The sequence below is a fragment of the Canis lupus genome, chromosome 34, assembly GCF_003254725.2.
Source record: "Canis lupus dingo isolate Sandy chromosome 34, ASM325472v2, whole genome shotgun sequence".
Taxonomy (NCBI): domain Eukaryota; kingdom Metazoa; phylum Chordata; class Mammalia; order Carnivora; family Canidae; genus Canis; species Canis lupus.
The window spans coordinates 855,042-873,209 of NC_064276.1; the positions used below are offsets into that span (position 1 = coordinate 855,042).

Sequence of the window (18,168 nt, forward strand, 5' to 3'; positions counted from 1 at the left end):
GAAGAACACAGGCAACACCCTTTTTGAACTCGGCCATAGTAACTTCTTGCAAGATACATCCACGAAGGCAAAAGAAACAAAAGCAAAAATGAACTATTGGGACTTCATCAAGATAAGAAGCTTTTGCACAGCAAAGGATACAGTCAACAAAACTCAAAGACAACCTACAGAATGGGAGAAGATATTTGCAAATGACGTATCAGATAAAGGGCTAGTTTCCAAGATCTATAAAGAACTTATTAAACTCAACACCAAAGAAACAAACAATCCAATCATGAAATGGGCAAAAGACATGAACAGAAATCTCACAGAAGAAGACATAGACATGGCCAACATGCACATGAGAAAATGCTCTGCATCACTTGCCATCAGGGAAATACAAATCAAAACCACAATGAGATACCACCTCACACCAGTGAGAATGGGAAAAATTAACAAGGCAGGAAACAACAAATGTTGGAGAGGATGTGGAGAAAAGGGAACCCTCTTACACTGTTGGTGGGAATGTGAACTGGTGCAGCCACTCTGGAAAACTGTGTGGAGGTTCCTCAAACAGTTAAAAATATACCTGCCCTACGACCCAGCAATTGCACTGTTGGGGATTTACCCCAAAGATACAAATGCAATGAAACGCCGGGACACCTGCACCCCGATGTTTCTAGCAGCAATGGCCACGATAGCCAAACTGTGGAAGGAGCCTCGGTGTCCAACGAAAGATGAATGGATAAAGAAGATGTGGTTTATGTATACAATGGAATATTACTCAGCTATTAGAAATGACAAATACCCACCATTTGCTTCAACGTGGATGGAACTGGAGGGTATTATGCTGAGTGAAGTAAGTCAATTGGAGAAGGACAAACATTATATGTTCTCATTCATTTGGGGAATATAAATAATAGTGAAAGGGAAAATAAGGGAAGGGAGAAGAAATGTGTGGGAAATATCAGAAAGGGAGACAGAACATAAAGACTGCTAACTCTGGGAAACGAACTAGGGGTGGTAGAAGGGGAGGAGGGCAGGGGGTGGGAGTGAATGGGTGACGGGCACTGGGTGTTATTCTGTATGTTAGTAAATTGAACACCAATAAAAAAAAAAAAAAAAAAAAAAAAAAAAAAAAAAAAAAAAAAAAAAAAAAAAACATCCTTGATGCCTTCCTGTTTTTCTCTTGCTTCATCATCCCATCTACTGTCAAGTTTGCTCAGCACCATTTTCAGAATTCATCTAGGATGTGACCACTTTTCACCTCTTTGCTGTTGTCATACTGGTCCGAGCCACCATAATCTCTAGCCTAGATTATTACAATGGTCTTTTAACCAGGCTCCCTACACTTGTCATTGCCCCCTATAGTCTATCTTCAGTTCAGTTATGTTCTGTCATCATAAAAAGATAACAAAGAGATTGTCTCAGTCCCCCCACTATCTTTGCATCTCACCCAAAATAAGCACCAGTATCCTCAACAGTGACCTGCACGATCTGACTCCAGCTATTTTTCTGTTTCTTTTTCCTCATTTCACTCTAGCCACTTGCTCCTTGGCTGTTCCTTGGACAGCACACTCTTGCTTCAGGGCCCTTGCATTTGCTGTCCCCTTGACCTGAACTCTTTTTCCCTTCAGCACAGGCATAGCTAGCTTGCTTCCTCACTTCCTTCCAGGCTCTGCTTAAATGTCATCTCAGAGGGGTCTTCATACCTGCCACATGAAGCAGTGATCCCCACTTCCCTAGCCCTCCCAACCAGCTTTATTATTTCTGTGCCCTATTTTTAAATAACTTGTTTCCTTCCTTTAGGATGTCAGCTAAAGCACTGCCGTGGACTTCCCATGATGTGATATATTTACTGCTCCTTGAATAGTGCTGTCACATTATAGGTGCTAAATAAGAATTTTCGGAATGAATGAAAGAAATGTTTATTTTCAGAGTCACATCTTTGTGGTGAAAAATTTAAATAGTACGGAAGGACATACAGTTGAAAGTATAAGAGTCAATTTTTCCTCCTGTTTTTAAAAAACAACAAGCAACTTATTCCCTTTCCTTCTAGAAATTTCTATTGCTTGTACGTCAAAATTCTTTTTAATTTTTACATATGGGTATCAGGTTCTACAAACTTCTCTGCAGCTAAATTCTTTCACTATGTTCATTGTCTTGTCCATCTTTCTTTATCAAAAAAACTTGAGAACATTAAAAGCAAAGTAGGTGTAAGTATATAAATAGAAGTGATTCCAAAGTTTGTCTTGGCCTGTCTCCCCCTAAACGTTCATTTGCTTATTTTTCTTTATCTTGATCATGGGAGAATTGATTCACTATTTTTTTTCTGTCAGTCACTGGGATTCCATTGCAAGATTTGTTGCCCTTTTACAGAAGAATTCCTCACTAAAATTAATACTTACAAACATCAAAGACCAGAGGCATTGACATCTTGTCAGTCTTTAGCTGATTGCCCTGTGGAAATTCAACAACATTGGTAGCTTTAGGCTCTGGGAAGCTTGGCATCAGGTGGATGGAGCTGCCGATATTCCGGATGATAAAATAGTTGTCCTAATTAACTAAAAACATATGGCATCATTCTCTGAAAGCTCATGGTGTTTTTCATGACCAGTCCTTCCTCTCTGCAAAAGCGGACAAGACAGGAGTCATTCTTACTACACTGTCACTCAGGCAGAGGGCAGAAGAGGTCAAAGGCTGGTAGAAGCTTCTCATCAGCTTAGTAAGAAATGTAGATGGGTCTAAACAATATGCACATTTCTCTTCCATGAGTCACACTTGAATATTGATCGCTGGATGCTGCCCTCAATAGCTGGATAGTCTTGGCCAAGATACCTAATCTCTCTGATTCTCTCCTTTTGGAATACCCAGGGCCTGGAACCCAGTAAATGTTAGTCATTATTATCGTTGCTATGATTGTGGTTTTTCTTACTCATCAATAACACATTCTTAATCAATGTTTCCTTTTGTTTCTCCTTAAGTATGTTCATAATCAGAGTCTATAACTAAACCAAAGAAAAGAAACAAAAGAAAAATAAGTTCATGATGTGTGTACCATCATTGCCTTAGGAGGTTTTTTGTTTGTTTTTGCTTTAGTTTTAACATTTTAGAATTAATACTGTTTAGGAATAGTAGCTGAAAGCACTGCTGGTTTACATGTGATGAAGTACATGTAGGGTGCTGGGAATGTTGGTGATGGATTTGGTTATATTGAATGCGATAATAAGACCTGCGTCATGGGGCTGGTCATTGTTGGTTTAGCAGGATGGTCACATTCTACATTTCTCTCTCTCTTTTTTTTCTTGAATCTCTTGGTATGATAGACAAGAAGGAATACATTTTTATTTTATTTCATTTATTTTTTAAGTAGGCTGCATGCCCAATTTTGGGCTTGAACTCACATTCCTGAGATCAGGAGTGGCATGCTCTACCTACTGAGCCAGCCAGGCACCCCCCACATTGTGCATGTCTTACTCCAGTAGCTGTTGGGATGCGAGAAGACTGTATGGCTGGACTGGCACAAGACATTTATTTAATAAGCATTCATAGGGTATAAGTGGCTAGGGTTTAGGCAGGAAGTTGGATGATCATGGAACCCAATGTGTGATCTTACAATCCTGAGATCATGACACAGTTCCTAAGAACAGAGACCTTATGGCAGTCTGGTGCAGAAATAAAGCTGCACAACAGCCACTAAATCACATGGCTGATTTAGTCCAAACCCTATTCCTGAATGATGACATTTTTAAAATTGGCAAAGATTTCTCTGAAAAGCAAGTCCGAGAGGAGTCTGGGTGCCAGCAAAGCAAATGGGCTGAAGCCACACCCAGGGGAGAAAGGAAGCGATAAAGCACCTGGCTTGCCCACTTAGTTTTCATGTAAATAGGATGATTTCTTTAAGGCAACTTAAAAACTTGCTCTTGCTTCAGTTCAAATATAAACCCAGTTGTAAGGAGGGTTTGCAAGACAGAATAGCTGGGTGGCAGGGTTCCCAGAGATGTTTTCCTTAACCCTGGCAGGGTGGACATGTTCTAGAGCCGAGCAGCATGAGGGCTTGCAGTTGGATGGGAAAGCTCAATCGATTCTCGGCTCTTCCACCACAATCCCAAGAAAAGTAATTCCATCTCTGTGAGCCTTTCCCCTTGTCTATAAAATGGGAAAAACACCAGTAGCTTCCCTGCAAGGTTCCCTGAGCTTACGTGAGATACTGTAGGTGGAGCACATCACACTAACTGTTATTACAGAGACTGCTCTGCCAGGGATAACAGAAGTACAAGGTGAGAAATAAAACCTTGAATTAAAAAGCAAAAATCAAAGTGAGCTTAGGTGTCCTCCTGAGTACACCTACATTATTTTCTCCATATCCAGGCTCTGTATACATTCAGGGCCAAGTCATTGATTAGCCTGTATTTTAAGGAACCCACTTCCAATAAAATACAGATTCTAGAGGATCTCCAGTAGGTGTACTTGCTGTTTATTTCCACCCTTCACGATGGACAATTGCTTTATATCCTCTGAAATTTTTTCATGTCCAGATGAATGCTTTATATAGTTTAGCCATAAGAAATCCCTAAACTGCATCACTTATAGATTACCTCCTTTGACAACTCAAGTGACGCTGGGGAATCGAGTAATTTATTAGCGAGTTATCAGGTTAGTTTTTCCTTCCCAGGCACTTTTGTATTTTCTTACCAAAGTCTTTTATTCATTAATATCATGCAGTAAGGACAGTAGAAGGTATGTGTAGGTATAGTATATGCTCCTAGAAATAGATTGAAGACATGATTATTTAGCAATGTGTGATTCAAATCTCATGTGATCTTCAAATTATTGACTCTTAGATTCAAAAGAGGATTAGTATTTTTTAAAAAAATTATTTGAGGCAGGGAGGGGCAGAGGGAGAGAGTGAGAGAAAATCCCAAGCAGACTCTGTGATGATCGTGGAGCCTGATGTGTGATCTTACAACCCTAAGATCATGCCCTGAGCCGAAACCAAGAGTCAGATGCTTAACTGACTGTGCCACTGAGACACTCCAAAAGGGGATTATTCTAATGGTTCCAAATCTTTCCATAGTATACTATTCTTTAAAGATTGGTAGGTTTTTATGAAAAGGTTGCCAAATAGGTTTTGGAAATGCTGTGTACTATTTTTTCATACGTGGAGAATCTCATTGTACATTCTCCTGAGAAAGCTCACTGAACCTTTTTAACAATTTTCAAACTTACTTGGCCATAGACCATCTCCTCTTTTTCCTTTACACATGTTAATATCCATAAGGGAAGCATAGCTTAAGGGTGCAGTTTGCAAAATGTTTTGTAGGGACAATGGCTTGAACTTCCCATTTAAAAATCTTGTGCAGGTTTCATTTTACTGTGATGTCTCAGAAGTGTCTTCTGGGTGCTGGTGGTATGGTTCTAGTGATGTCTCTATTTCTCAAGGTGTTACATCACATTGGCTCAAGCTCTGGGAATGAGCATGGGAGGAGCTCCCGCTGGACCTGCAGGGACAGGGAAAACAGAAACTACTAAAGATATGGGACGATGTCTTGGAAAATATGTCGTGGTTTTCAATTGTTCTGACCAGATGGATTTCCGAGGACTTGGACGGATTTTTAAAGGTGAGGGTTATAGTTTTTATTTGATGAAAAATTTAAGCTAAGATGGAATGTCTTAAGATTTATTTTTCAACAATTGGCTACATTTTAGTGTCGTTTTTCAACTTCAGACAACTTTTTGGAAAACCTGCATCTTACCAATGTTTGGGGGGATCAAATGTCACCATCACCTGCTTTGTAATGTTCCTTTATCCCTGCAGGTTGGCTATTTACAGATGAAGTACCACATTGTGAATTATTTTGGGGGCATTTTGTGCATCATCTATTTGTTCAAGTTTATTTTTGAACTGACTTATCTCTGGCTTGTCTTGGCAGCTGCAAAATGCCCTTTTCCTTGGCTTTTTGAAATGATATACTAAATGGATTTTCTATTAAATTTCCCTTCGAAGGACTGGCACAGTCTGGATCCTGGGGTTGTTTTGACGAATTTAACCGTATTGATTTGCCAGTTCTGTCAGTGGCAGCCCAGCAAATTTCCATTATTCTGACATGTAAAAAGGAGCGGAAAAAGTCTTTTATTTTTACCGACGGAGATAATGTGACTATGAACCCTGAATTTGGACTTTTCCTGACCATGGTAAGGAACCAGAAGAAGAGCTGCTGAATTTCAGCCTTCTTATTGCAGCTTTCATGCATTTCCCTTGTAGGGCGCTTCTTTTTCATGAATGGAAATTGGGATGGTAGTTTTAACTACTGTGTGAAAGCCTTTGGTGTTAAACAAAGCTCATATTAATAACTTGTGATGTACTCTCTCCAGTTAAAAGGAGAGTGAGGTATGTAAATGAGTTGTCTGGTTGTCAGCCTGGATTTGTTGCGTGTACATAATGAATCTTTCTTTTACTGTCACACTGATGTGAGTAAGTCACCCCATGACCATGTCATTCATCTGTGGGTTTGTTTGCTGTGTAGAATCCTGGCTATGCTGGGCGGCAGGAGCTCCCCGAAAACCTGAAGATTAATTTCCGCTCTGTGGCCATGATGGTGCCTGACCGACAGATTATCATAAGGGTGAAGTTGGCCAGTTGTGGCTTCACTGACAATGTTGTTTTGGCCAGGAAGTTTTTCACCCTCTACAAGCTGTGTGAGGAACAGCTTTCTAAGCAGGTGTGATGTTCTGAAAGTCTTTCTGAACTTACATATATACTTAGTTTTTCTATTTGGTGAAATGTGCTCATTTTGAAACATTGTAGACTGGGGCTGCTGGCAGGCTACCTTCCTGATACAAAGTAGAAAGTTATATCATTACAAAATTAATTTTATGTGGATAGTTTTTAAAGTGTATTTAAGTAAATTAATTTTTGCCACATAGAAATGAAATAAGTACTTCCTGAACTGACTTAAGAGCCAAAGAATTATAAATATTAATATTTGTTCTTTCTCCCACTTGTATGTTAATCATAGTATGTGTTGTGCGTCCTCAGAGTTTTCAGGAACCTCTCAATCATTGCTCTTCTCACTTCTAAGCTTCCTCATATATTGGGCCATGCCTTGCTAATAGTCTGTTATATCTATTGTAAGTTTTTAAAATTTTATTTATTTTATTTTGTAATCTAAATTCAATTAACATATAGTGTATTACTAGCTTCAGAGATAGAGTTCAGTGATTCATCTATCATAACTTTTATTGTAACTTCTATGCTAGTTTCCTGTACTATTTAGAGTAGCAGGTTCTGAAATCATGCAGTTTTGCAGTTAAGAGGTATGAAATTCATCATATATTACTTTTGCATTAGTTTTCTGTTGCTATATGACATAGTACCACAAATTTACTGGCTTAAAATAATACACAGTTTATTATTTCATGGTTTCTGTGGGTCAAGAGTCCTGGTACATCGTGGCTGGGTCCTCTGCTCAGAGTGTAACAAGGCTTCAATGAAGTGTGGCTATGTGCTTGACCAGGGGAGGATTTACTTCTAAGCTCACTCAGGTTGTTGGCAGAATTCTGTTCTTGAGGTTGTAAGACTGAGGGATTTAGTTTCTTGCCGGCTGTCAGCTGGAGACGGCCATGGTCAGTTCCTGCAGGCTGCATGCTGTTCTTTGCTACATGGGATTCCACAACATGGCCACTTGCCTTCTCAACGTCAGCAAGTGAAAGAGATTCCAGCAGGATGAATGCAACAGTCTCGTATTAGGATTCTCCAGAGAAATAGGGCCAATAGGATATATGCATTTATATATATATGCTATAAAGAAATTTATTATAAGGGATTGGCTCACACAGTTATGTAGGTAGAGAAGTCCCATGATCTGTTGTCTGTGAGCTGAAAACCAGGAAAGATGGTGGTGTAGTTTGAAGGAATGACAGTATAGATTCTAGTCCAAGTCTGAAGGCCAGACAACTGGGAACATTGAGGACAGGAGAAGGTTGATATCCCAGTCCAGGAGTAGGGCAGAGTGAATGAATCCAACCTTCCTCTTCCTTTTTGTTTTATTCAGGTCCTCGCTGATTGGATGGTGCCCACCCACACTGGGGAGGGCCATCTTCTTGACTCTGTCCACCAGTTCAAATGCTAATCTCTTCCAGAAACTTCCTTTTAGAGACACATTCAAAATCATGTTTAATGAGGACCGAGGCATCCTGTGGCCCAAACTGACATATAAATTTACTATTACAAACCTTAAGTGATGTGACCACAGAATTACGTGGTCATACAATCACATGCGACCTGTTACCTTTGCTGTATTAGATTGATTAAATCATAGGTCCTACCACACTCAAGGGAAAACTATCATACAAAGACACAAACACCATGAGTTTGGATCATGCCACAGATCACTGGGACATAGAAATAAAAATTACTAAAAGCATATGCTAAATAACAATACATGCAATAAGCATAAAACTATAACACAAATAAAACCTCCTAACATATATAGAACATTTTGATCTGTCTTTCACTCTGGCCTCCATTCCAAACTTGTTTGACTCTAGATTATTTTTTATACCCCCAGCCTCAATTAAATTACATTCTCATCAAAAATATTCTTTGTTTCTTCTACTTATTGCAGCCTTTACTCACCCATTCTTCTTTTCCCCTCTATCAAAGAAGTATTTTTCCATGCTGTTTCCTGCATGCAGAAAATTGCCACATCACTGACTCCTGCCTTCTTCTTCTCTACTATTTCATTTCTATTTCCTTCACACCCACAGCCCTGCTCATGGGGTCATTGTCAGATGAAATGAGTCAACGTGTGCAAAACAGTTGGCCCGTGCTGATCTCTGGGTGAACATTCTGTGAATCTTACTTCATGCCCACAGATTTAACTGAGTCCAGTTCTGAGAAGTTTTCCTTAATTAATACCACACACCACTACTTTCACATCGTTGTTACTTTTTGGTGAGTTAGCTCACATTTTTATCATGTTACCTCTGTTAGAATTTAAACTCCTTGAAGACAGGAACTCAATCTGAATCTTTTTATGTGCTCCATCCTCCAAATGATGAGTATGAAGTGATGCATACTGCTTCAGTTACCTTAGCAGATAATTGTTTTTTTTTTAATCTGGTAAAACATATCTAACATTAAATTTACCATCTTAGCCATTTCCAAGTGTACAATTCAGTAGCGTTAAGTATATTCACAGTGCTATGAAACAGATTTCCATAACATTTTCCTCTTGCAAAACTGAACCTCCATACTCATTAAGCAGCAATTCCTCTCTTACTATTCCCCTCAGTCTCTGGTAACTACCATTCTACTTCTTGTTTCTATGCATTTTACTACTTTAGATACCTCATATAAGTGGGATCATATAGCATTTGTCTATTTTGATTGGCTTATTTTGCTTAGCATGAACCTCAAGGTTCATCCATGGTGTAGGATGTGACAGGGTTTGGTTCCTTTTTATGACTGAATGACATTCCATTGTATGTATATACCACATTTTGTTTTTCCATTCATCCATCCATGGGCATTTGAGATGCTTCCAAATGGCTATTTGGCTATTGTGAATACTGTTGCTGTGAACATGGGTGTGCAAATATGTCTTTGAGATCCTGCTTTCAGTTATTTGGCTATATACCCAGAAGTATGATTTCTGGATCATATAATAGTTCTATTTTCAATTTTTTGAGCAACTGCCATACTATTTTCTATAGTGGTTGGTTAATTTGGAGCACTAGGGTGGCTCAGTTTATTGACAGTCTGACTCTTGATTTCAGCTCAGGTCATGATCTCAGGGTTGTGGGATCGAGCCCTGTGTCAGGCTCTGCGCTCAACGTGGAGTCGGCTGGAGATATCTCTCTCCCTCTCCCTCTACCCGTCTCTCCGCTTGCAAGGTCTCTCTGTAAATAAATAAAATCTTTAAAAAATTTATAGCGGTTAGATAATTCATTTTTAATTTTTCACTTTATATGTGATTGAGGTTTTAAATATATATCAAGGGAATAACAAAGCTAAGGACTTGGCTTTCCGACATGTCCTTATTCTTCCCAGATCTATGTAATTCTAGAATATGGCTACTGTCTTCCTCCTTAATACATTTATCTTTTTACGTATCAGTATATAAATATATATACACCTGGTTCAGAATTTTAGCTTTAGATATATGAGGAAATTTTTCTTAGGATGACTGATTAAGAAGAGGCTCAAGGGGTGCGTATACTCCAAGAGGAAATTTATTCTTTTCTCCCTGTCGAGATATATTTATTAGTTCTGATCTAAGGGCTGAAATTAATGATCATACATGAGAGAACTCTTTTGGATATTCTTTCTTTTCTCCAAAATATATTGATAAAAATTTATTGCTTCACTAGCTGTGCAGTTTTTTCTAGAGGAAAATTAGCATTTATTCATTATTGTGAAAAGTTCTTTTGTCAACTTTGTAGTTTTCATGGGTAAGTTAATATTGAAAATAAGCCTGTTGTACCTCACATGCTTCAGGTGCATTATGATTTTGGTCTGCGGAACATTCTGTCAGTTTTGCGAACCCTAGGAGCGGCAAAAAGAGCCAACCCCACAGATACAGAATCAGTGATCGTCATGCGTGTTCTACGAGACATGAATCTTTCTAAACTGGTAAGATTCACAGATGGAAATGTTGCACCCACTTAATATCAGTTCAGCTAAGTAAGTGCAAATGAGATTTAGAAATATTTATTTAAAATACTCATTTAAAATGAATAATTATCAGCTAAAGTGTGGGAGAGCATAACTTTAAATGAGACTTCTTCAGAAGCTATTTTTGTGGTAATTCATATCTAGTCTAACATATGCCTATTTCCATAGGATTGAAATGGATTTTTAAAAATCCACATGCTAAGTTTCTGAATAACTTGAAATATTTTTGGGTTTTAGAGCTGAAATCTCACCTTCTTTAACGTCTCTAGAGTCTGGCAGGAAATTATATGTAAATTGAACAGTGTGTAATAATGTCACACTCATCCATTTCACAGTTGTTCGGGATCAGTGAATCTATGTACAGGGTGACAGAATGATATATTTTTTATTTTATTTATTTATTTATTTATTTATTTATTTATTTTTTTTTTTAAATTTTTATTTTTTTATTTATGATAGTCACACACACACACAGAGAGAGAGAGAGGCAGAGACAGGCAGAGGGAGAAACAGGCTCCATGCACCGGGAGCCCGACGTGGGATTTGATCCCGGGTCTCCAGGATCACGCCCTGGGCCAAAGGCAGGCGCTAAACCGCTGCGCCACCCAGGGATCCCTATATTTTTTATTTTAAAACAAAAGCGCAAAGCAAATTCCAATTCATGACTTTGTTACTATCTCTTACTACTAAATTATTATTTTTTAAAATTTAAATTATAAATTTTAGGTTAATGGTAACTCCCCAAACTGGTTATTTTACTGGAAGATTATTGTATAGGCAGTATTTTCCTTTCATCTGCTTCCTTCCTCACTTTCCTCTTCTTTCTCCTTTTTCTCCCCCACCTTTTCTAAAAATAATTTTTAACTTATGGGCAACACAAGGAAAATATTCCTCAACTTCAGTGAAGGTGGTATTTTATTTATTAACAGTTATGGTAAAATAATTTGGTATGTTTAGCATTTTCAGTTTATCTGTACATTGCTCTGATTGTGCCAGAATAGTTAGTCTGATTTCCCTTTCTTTCTTCTTTTAGATTGATGAGGATGAACCCTTATTTTTGAGTTTGATTGAAGATCTCTTCCCAAATATTCTTCTGGACAAAGCAGATTACCCTGAACTGGAAATAGCAATTAGTAGACAGGTAATGTATTTCTCAGGGCATCCAATACTATGTAGTCTCTTCATCTGAATTTCATGAGAATCAAGTGGAGCTGATGTGTTCCAAATATGTGAGTTCTAAGAACAACACCCAACGCTGTGGCTATTGTGTTAGGAGAGGCCATTACACACCACTGACAGAGCTGTGTCAGGCAGTCTTGAGCCAGGCAGTCTCCCACCATCGAACAACAACATGTCTAGTTGGCCACATGCTAGGTCTAGTTGGCCCCTTGTTGATGGAAACCATTCCACATGAGATTCTGAAATGAAATATGACAAGGAGGCCTCAGCTGGCTGCCTTGCCTTGCTCGGCTTGGCTTTGCCTGTGGCCCTGGTATTTCCACATTGCTTTGGTCTCTGCCCCTGATTGTCATTCACAATGATCTCATATGACTCCTCAACTGTCATTCTTCTTCCCCAGGCCCAGGATCACTTGTGGTTTCTTCCTTAGGCCCTAGGGGATCCACTACATTATATAAAAATGGTGATTAGCTCATATTTATAAAATACATTTCAATTCTTTGAAGATATTTGTTAACAAAAATAAAATATGGTAGTATTTAATGGATATTTTCCTTTTAAAAAATCAATACATAATACTCTTAATCTCCATGGCACCTGGGTCACTCAGTTGGTTAAGCATCTGCCTCTTGATTTTGGCTCAGTTTGTGGTTTTGGAGTCATGCTGTCAAGCCCTCCATGCTAGACAGGAGTCTGCTTGAGATTCTCTCTCTCCCTCTCCCTCTGCCCCTCTACCCTCTGCAATAAATACATAAAATATTAAAAAAAATCTTAATCTCCTTATCAGGTAAGAGTGATAATTCATTTTGCAAGTGGTTTCTTCATCATATGGCTGAATTAATTGTAGCATTGTCTAAAAAGCTTAACATAAAGTAATTTATAGGGCAATTAACAGCATAATTTGTAGCATGTGAAAAATCTGAAGAGCATATATACAGAGCCTAAAATGATCCATGATTATTGTCCAACAATTATTTAAGTAAAAATAAAGGCATCATTTATAGTGTGTTTAAGCATTGCATGATGGTTAAGAGCATGGACCATGGAGCTGAGTTTCTTGGGCTCAAATCCCCAGTAACTTTACAAGTAATAATCTAATTTAAGCAAACTCCATGCCATATGTGGGACTCGAACTGACAACCTTGAGATCAAAAGTTGCATAATCCACCAACTGAGCCTACAAATATATTGCCCCAGCAATATATTTTTTATCATGGTAAAATACATAACATAAAATTTACCATTTTAGCCATTTTTACCTGTACCGTTCAGTGGCATTTAGTGCATTCACATTATTATACAAGACATCATCACCATCCATCTTCAGAATTTTTTTCACCTTCCCAAACTGAAACTCCATACCCAACAAATAATAACTCCCATTCCTCTCCCCCCCACTCGACATCAGTGCATATTTTGATTACAACAGTTAATCCAGATTGTTGTTGATGTGGCCCAATGTGGGGCTTGCATGTTTTCAGGTTGAAGAAGCTGGTCTCATCAACCATCCTCCTTGGAAACTCAAAGTCATCCAGCTGTTTGAGACACAGAGAGTGCGGCATGGGATGATGACCCTGGGGCCTAGTGGTGCAGGAAAAACCACCTGCATCCACACCTTGATGAAAGCCATGGCAGGTAAGGGGGCAGCCAAGCTGTGTTGCTCTGGACAACACATTTAAATAGTTGCGACACCTCTGCATACTCCAAGAGGGGCACAAACATTAGCTACATTAGTATATTTGGAGGAGGGAATGCTGCTTTACTGATTATTAGGTACATTTTAGAGATAATGGATTATTATAATGAACTAGAGGGGAAAAAACCACATAAGTCCAGCAGGTGTAAGCTCTCAGTTTTGGCAAGGTAAGTGATAGCTGAGAGCACAGTTCTTTCTCAGTGTGAAGACCTCCTGGTGGAGTCTTGATGTAGAGAATTCACTTTGCTCCATAGCTAAAGACACCAAGACTAAATCCAACATGTGCAGGACCCTAGGGCAAATACAGAGCAATTTTCACAACCACCAACTCGATCAATATCAATGCACTGGGGTTTCATGAGCTGACTGAGCTACATGTTAAAACCAAGAACAGGTTCATCAACAGCAAATAGTCTTATGATGAATTCATCTTTGCACAGAACTTCTCCAAAATCTGTGATGGCATTGGGTTACATAATTTAGACATGTTATACATAATGTATCACTATTGTTTAATATTTAGTACTCATTTTGCTCAAGTCATTTTACCAGGTGCATTTGTAGTTTATTGTTAACAGAAGGCAACCACATAACAACAAAAGTATTATTAAGCATAATTTGAGAAAACATCATTTTAAAGCTATGTAAACATCCCCAAACACAAGAACATATCTCAGCAAATTGAAGCCAGTGAGGGGAGAATGAGGCATCTTCTGGGTGATATTTCAGAGACCAGACTTAATCCAGTACACCATAAATCAAAAGACTTTTGAGCTGTGAAATTTTAAGAACTTCCAGGATATATTAATTTGTTCATATCTTTTTCCCCATTATATTTCATGTAATTTTCTTTTACAGAAGGATAAAAACGAAAGTATGTGAGTCCATAAAATATAACAGTATTAACTATGATAACTTGGAATGAAGTAATACATATATTCTCAGTGTAATTTTGCATTTTTCATATCTTGAACACTTGCTAGTGGTACATTGCAAATTAGTTCAGTGTTACTTAACATGGGCCACTCTACATTGGAGTTGTTTAAAATTTGCATTTACTTGGTACAGATTGTGGAAAACCACATCGGGAACTGAGGATGAATCCCAAAGCGATTACGGCCCCACAGATGTTTGGTCGGCTTGATGTGGCCACAAACGACTGGACTGATGGGATATTTTCAACCCTATGGAGGAAAACATTAAAGGCTAAAAAAGGTAGAGGATAGAGGATTATTTTTGATACATCCTTCTAAATAAAATCCTTGGTGCCCATTTAGAATTGGTAGAACATATTCTCCCTATAACATCTTAGCCAAGAATAAGAAGCCCTTAATCAGTATATTTGTCAGTGTTGACATATTGAAAATATTGATTAGACATTTAAAATACCCCTCTTCCACCTTTTGTTGTTGTTGTCACAACAGAAATTATTTTCCTTTTGAGTAAATATTTCTGTATGTGATATCTTAGAAAAAAATAGAAAGAAAAAGCTGTTAAGGAAAATTGATACTGTTGAATAAATGGATTTTACTATAACTATTTCACTGAATCTTTTAAAAATGTTACTTTTATTTAAGTACAGCCTATTTTTAGAAAACTGATTTGCCTATAAAAATCACAGGAGGAAATAGGCTTCTTTGGGGAGAAAATCACATATATCAAAAATGAAGTCTTTATTGAACTAACAAGTTATTCTGTGTAGATGTACACTGGTGTTTGGTCTTCCTATGAACAAACGTGTTAATGGCTAGCAGTTCACTCTGAATACTCTCTTCCTTACGGAGTCTGGAAATTGAACCCAATGTTCTTAGAATATAAGCTCAGATGGAAGAGGTGATATTAACTTTCTTCCCATATTTTCTCACTCCTGAATGAGTGAGTGAATGCACTTGCAGAGAGAAAGTAGGATATGGGAGGACAAGATATTGGGGTATTTCTTTAGGAGTCTCTGCTTTGGAACACTTTCTACCGAAAAATGTTTAAGGCGTTGCCACCCAAGTTCTCATTTAGGGAATGGAGCTCATCAACCTAACATCGGTTGTCAAAAGAGACATGAAAACATGGAATTTCTTAAGTGTGCTCATGTTAGAAATTGTTGTTTTAGTGGAAATAAATAAAATTTTGTGTCTGACTTGTTTCAGTAATCCCGTGTCAACACAGATCCAGTGCCCAATGCTCCCAAGAATAGGAGCTCAGAGAGGTGGTTTATTTCCCCTCCTTAAAGAAGGCAATAGGCCTTTTCTAAATGACTCTGGCATCATTTTACTTAAATTCAAGTCAAATGAGCATAATTAAGATTTTCAAAGCAGTTTATTTGACATAGAATATATTACAGGTGTTGCACAATAAATAAAAATTAGAGTTACAAACTTGGTCATAGTGTCAATAAAGAGAAACTAGAGGTTAAGAAGTTAAAAGGAACTATTAAACCAAATACCTAAATTGATGATGGCATTCCCGTTGATGGTATTCTGTTGATGTTTGTCACTTTCTTTACTTCCATATCTCTGAAGCAACTTCCATCAGCTCTTGTCCCCAGTTGTCCTCCAAAACTGCTCTTTTAAAGGACAGTCATGACCTCTGGCACATCAGATATAAATAGTCAGTTCTCAGGCTAGTTGGGCTCTGGTAGTATCTGGCACCATTGATCCTTGATACTCTTCCATCACTTGACTTCTGGGAAACTTTACCTGCTGGCTCTCCTTCTACTTCTGCCTCCTGATGAGGGGTCTCCCAGAGGGAGGAGCCAGCAAAGACGAGTACCAGAAGTCTGAGCATTAAGTGGCTCTGTCCTCAGACCTCCTGTTTCTGCCTACTTTTCCTATCTAGAAGAAACATCTCCAGTCCATGGTTTTCAATGCCATCTCTAAGCTGATGGCTTCTACATTTTAATGTTCAACCCTGACCTCTCCCTTAAATCTCGAGCTCAACAACACTGTGGGATGTCTGTGAGACATCTCAAATGTAACATGTTCAAGCCAGTCCATTCTATGCTTCTGCTTGTCTTTCTGACTGTACTCACATTTCTCTTCCTCTTCTCCTCTTCTTGCTTACTAGGTTCAACTTCTTACTCTTTCTGAAGCACCCTGTCCTTATCCTCACTTTGAGAACTTTGCACTTGCTATTCTTACTGCCTGGAAGATTCTACCTCTAGATCTCTACATCATTCTCCTGAAATTTGACTACCTCACCTAAAACAATGCACCATCCTCTTATCCTACTTAATTTTTCTTATCTAACATATTCTTTGCTTATTGGTTTATCATTTCTACCACTTAGAAGGTAAGCTCTGTGAAGGCAGGACATTGTCTTATTTACCTCAATATCCCCAGACCCTAAAACAGTGCTTATACTTAGAAGGTGCTCAAAGAATATTTGTTCAATGAGCAAATGACTTATTGCTTTGATGATGTGCTTTAAACAACTGGTATATGAAGAACTAGAAAAGTTCTATGTGATAATATAAGATAATAATTTCTATCAGTTTTATTTAAAATTAATGAAAATTACATCATTATAATACTTCTTCAAGTGTAGTAGTTATGTGTATATGTATATACGTATATGTATGTTTCCCCCCCACCTTTGGTGGGATATTCTAGGGGAGCATATCTGGATAGTTCTTGATGGTCCAGTAGACGCCATCTGGATTGAAAATCTGAATTCTGTTTTGGATGATAATAAAACTCTAACCCTTGCCAATGGTGATCGGATTCCCATGGCTCCGAACTGCAAGATCATTTTTGAACCCCATAACATTGACAACGCTTCACCTGCTACTGTCTCAAGAAATGGAATGGTTTTCATGAGTTCTTCTATCCTAGGTTGGAGTCCTATTCTAGAGGTATGAGTGGGGTCTTTGTTTTGTACACTGAAAGAGGAAAACAGATCTTTACCATTCCTGTAGAGCACATGCTGATTTTTCTGCAGACCTGTGATGTAATTGCATTTCATTGCTAATGTTTATGGCCGTTTCTTGCTTGTTCTGTGATGTTAAAGCCCTGATTGTCCCTTACAGGCTCCTTTAGCTTTCTTTCAGATTTCTTCAGGGCTCTTCTCATCTCTTTAGAACTGTGATTTCCACTGTGAGTTGCGGAGTAATTGCCAGTCCTAGCTGAATCAATAATTCCATCAGAATGTGAATAAGTAAAATTTAATTTTATTACTTTGGGAATTCATGACATTTTTAAAAGATACTCATTCACATAAAGTTTGGGAACAATCATCGTAGAATATTAGCTTGAAGGGAACAATTTATTAAAATTGCATATAAGCGAAAAATTACATATAAGGAATTTTTATGAGATTCAGTAGTCATAGTATTTGTCTTACATTTGTTCTTAGAAATGATATTTCAGATAATATTTCCAATTCATGAAAAGGTATATTATTTTCTTACCACCAGTACATTCCAGGGTGTATTGATTATAATCAGATTATAATTAATTTGTATACTTAGATATTTTACTAAATAAATGCTATAATATAAGGCAAAATGCTTATTAGATAAGCCATCTGTGAAATCTTTTTTGGTATAGTTGAACAAATTTATTATTTTATCTACATAATTTTTTTGGAGATGATTTTGATTGAAAACTTATAAAATCATAATTTAAATTAAGTAGATGTTTATATT

At 37.8% G+C, this 18,168-nt stretch overlaps 1 protein-coding gene across 1 annotated transcript in view; it reads left to right on the top strand.

Annotated features, from left to right (window-relative positions):
* The window catches only part of DNAH5 (dynein axonemal heavy chain 5), a 303,601-nt gene that overhangs the window by 165,923 nt on the left and 119,510 nt on the right, over positions 1-18,168 (top strand). The window contains exons 36-43 of the mRNA XM_035710321.2: positions 5,422-5,600; positions 5,987-6,174; positions 6,507-6,701; positions 10,481-10,615; positions 11,691-11,798; positions 13,318-13,471; positions 14,601-14,747; positions 17,135-17,376. Of these exons, the coding sequence (XP_035566214.1) occupies positions 5,422-5,600; positions 5,987-6,174; positions 6,507-6,701; positions 10,481-10,615; positions 11,691-11,798; positions 13,318-13,471; positions 14,601-14,747; positions 17,135-17,376 (1,348 nt within the window). The remainder of the gene's footprint in view (positions 1-5,421; positions 5,601-5,986; positions 6,175-6,506; positions 6,702-10,480; positions 10,616-11,690; positions 11,799-13,317; positions 13,472-14,600; positions 14,748-17,134; positions 17,377-18,168) is intronic.